The sequence below is a fragment of the Pinus tabuliformis genome, chromosome X, assembly GCF_031772625.1.
Source record: "Pinus tabuliformis cultivar Carrire ecotype Pingquan chromosome X, CPIR1, whole genome shotgun sequence".
Taxonomy (NCBI): Eukaryota; Viridiplantae; Streptophyta; class Pinopsida; order Pinales; family Pinaceae; genus Pinus; species Pinus tabuliformis.
This window is the reverse complement of record NC_142308.1, coordinates 1,155,500,031-1,155,502,859: the sequence shown is the minus strand read 5'-3', so window position 1 is coordinate 1,155,502,859 and position 2,829 is coordinate 1,155,500,031. Positions and strand designations below refer to the sequence as shown.

Below are 2,829 nucleotides of genomic sequence, written 5' to 3'. Positions count from 1 at the left end.
ATGGAGTAGTCTACCTAGGCGGTAGAATGGCCCTTTTTCCGGCACCGGCCGGAAAATCGTCCGGCTCCGGCTACCGGAAATCTCTCCCTCTTCCGCCACCATCCCTCAGCGCCACCACCACCTTTCTCTGCCACCCTCCCTGACCGCCCTGACATTCCCTGACATCCCTGACCGATCGCCTGACATCCCTGATCGATCGGGGAGTAATTCCTGCGGGGAGTAATGAGCTGGAATTCATGCGGGGAGTAATTCCCTCCATTCGAAATGGTCACCCGCGCCCATTCAAGCTCTGATACTTCGAAATTTCAAGCTCTGCGCTTCAGCTGTGCTGGCTTACCCCTCTGCGAACTCCTTCCGCACTGCAGCTCGGAGGCCAGGTACTCCTCGCCGGTAAATCCTCAAGATTTAGGAGCAGTGTGGGATCGGCCTGTTTTGTCCAGCGCTGAGTAAAATTGGTGACCACATCGTAAGCAGCAGGGCCTTGGATCTTAGAATGGGCATCATGCCATGGCTCCCTAGGGCCTCCGTGCCGAAGATCTGCTCCCTTGTAATTGATCTGATGAAAATCATCCCTGTAAACAGTATCCAGAGTCCTAAACAATGGATGGATCTCGTTATCATACCTTCCATCGCAGAGATCGATTCCTCCAACGAAGCTCACGACCTCGCGATTCTCAGAGCCATGGACGCGGGCATCCAAGCACACAGTCTTCTGGTGATGGGTAAACTCTGCAAAAATCTCCGCGGTTTGGAATGCACTCATCGAACGATCTGCGTATCTGGGACATTGAAAGCAGTAGACGTTGGTGCCCTTGAAATATTCAGATGTCTCGTCACAGTGGGTTTGCATGAGTCCCTGGTAACTGAGAAGCTCCACAGCCGTTATATCCTCCCAGATAAGGACCAGAACTCTTACTCCCTGATCCGCTTTCTTCTTCAAAAGTTCACCCAATGTCACAGTTTCTGCACCAGGGATCATCCTTTCCTTGTCCCTCACAAGCGTAATCTTGGTATTTACAGACCATCCGGCAATGTATATAAATTGCTCGGCTCCATCAATGTACTGGTACACTTCCTCCCACAGTCTCGGAGGCCTGTATAAGGCGCGCTCCTCGCCATGACCCAGCTTGATCCTGGGACGATAATTTTCTGATAAGTGAGAATTCTGATACAGATTGACTCTGCATCCTTTCCTCTGCTTGAAATACACATGCTGGACTCCTGGGAAGTTTCGATCTCGAATCCCGGAACCCCAGTATGGATCTTCTGAGACTTGTTTGAACTGGAGGCGGGCATGGATCTGAGATTTCTTCAGCTGTTCGGAAAAGTCTTCATTATATAAGTCATACCAGCCCTCGATGACCTTGCCGCTGAGGATTTCTGAGATTGGGATCTTGGCTCTTCCAACCACTTGTGCAGAGATTTCCAATCCCTTCTTAACGCTGATAACCGGAGAAGGCGATGTGTAGGCGCAGAGTATATGAAAAGTTTCGTTCCAAATTGGGTTTGTAGGTTCACGGGACAGAACTCTGGTTCTTTCAATTCTAGCAATACCAATATCTATGGTGGCATATAATCCAATGTGCTCATCTAGATGGAGAAGCTCCTTAACTTCCTCCCCCACCTACTCAACAAAAAATCATTAGTCCTACTTCAAAATTTTTACAAAATGATATGCATTCTTAAACAAAAGACCAAACCTGGGCTTCAGCAAGGTCCTCACAATCATTAGTCCTACTTCAAAATTTTTACAAAACGATATGCATTCTTAAACAAAAGACCAAACCTGGGCTTCAGCAAGGTCCTCACAATCATTAGTCCTACTTCAAAATTTTTACAAAATGATATGCATTCTTAAACAAAAGATCAAACCTGGGATTCAGCAAGGTCCTCACCTTGTAGAGAAACAAGAATCAATAAACCAAAACCAGGGTCTTGGAAAATTCTCCACCTTGTTTCTCAACAAGATGTACTACTGTTCAGTAAACATCAAATACAAGATCCATAATCAAAGGTGGTTGACGTCATTACCTTTCTCAGCAACCTGGGTAAGCCTCCATGACTGAGGTGCCTAGCTTCAAATATAGTGGCAGTAAGTGTACCATGAACTACTTGGGATGCCATTGGAGACCTGTATTAGAAATCTGTAAATCACAAAAGTAATGCAATCCACTGACTATGGAGATGTTTCAAGCTACACAAATTTATAAGAGTACAGGGAATTTGAAGACCAGCAGGTTTTTAGACCACTGTTCATTGGAACATGTTTTTCTTGAAAATTACATGGAGGTTACTGCAGCTGTTCACAGACCTAAAGTGAAAACAAGTTTAGGTTCTTACTAATGAAATCCTAAATTCCACATATCACAATCTCTCTCATGATGAAAGAAAGTAAAATTTAGAATTATCTTTACCCCTAGAGACGAAATCCCTAGTAAAATCCCCCAATATTTATCAAGTATTTTTCTAGAGCTATCCAGACAAATTATTTCTATGATTTTCTCACAGTTATGTTATGACCATGACTAGAAGTTGATTAATGTATTCTAGGGTTCCTATCTTATGTTTCTCCCATCAAAAGATCTTCTGCAATATTCCAATTTAATCAGTATCTTTCAAATGCTATAAATTACCAACTGGAAGATTTCGATATGTTTATATATTTTAGATATCAGTCAGCGTTGGTTCACTTGTTCATCTACTTTCAGGAGGAAACGTTTCACAATATTAATATCAGAAAGCAGGATTCAAATGGAGGAGCATTTTCAGTGATTTTCTGGACCTCTCTTCTCAGAAAGTATGCTTGACAATTTACATTTGTAGATTATG

At 43.6% G+C, this 2,829-nt stretch overlaps 1 protein-coding gene across 1 annotated transcript; it reads right to left on the bottom strand.

Annotated features, from left to right (window-relative positions):
- Positions 1 to 319: 319 nt before the first annotated feature.
- LOC149143995 (phospholipase D alpha 1-like) lies at positions 320 to 2,318 on the bottom strand. Its single transcript, XM_089452016.1, has 2 exons — positions 2,032 to 2,318; positions 320 to 1,624 (listed from the first exon to the last, which is right to left on the bottom strand). Exons 1-2 carry the CDS (start codon positions 2,122 to 2,124, stop codon positions 320 to 322), a joined length of 1,398 nt encoding a protein of 465 aa, XP_089308142.1. The 5' UTR covers positions 2,125 to 2,318.
- Positions 2,319 to 2,829: the final 511 nt, after the last annotated feature.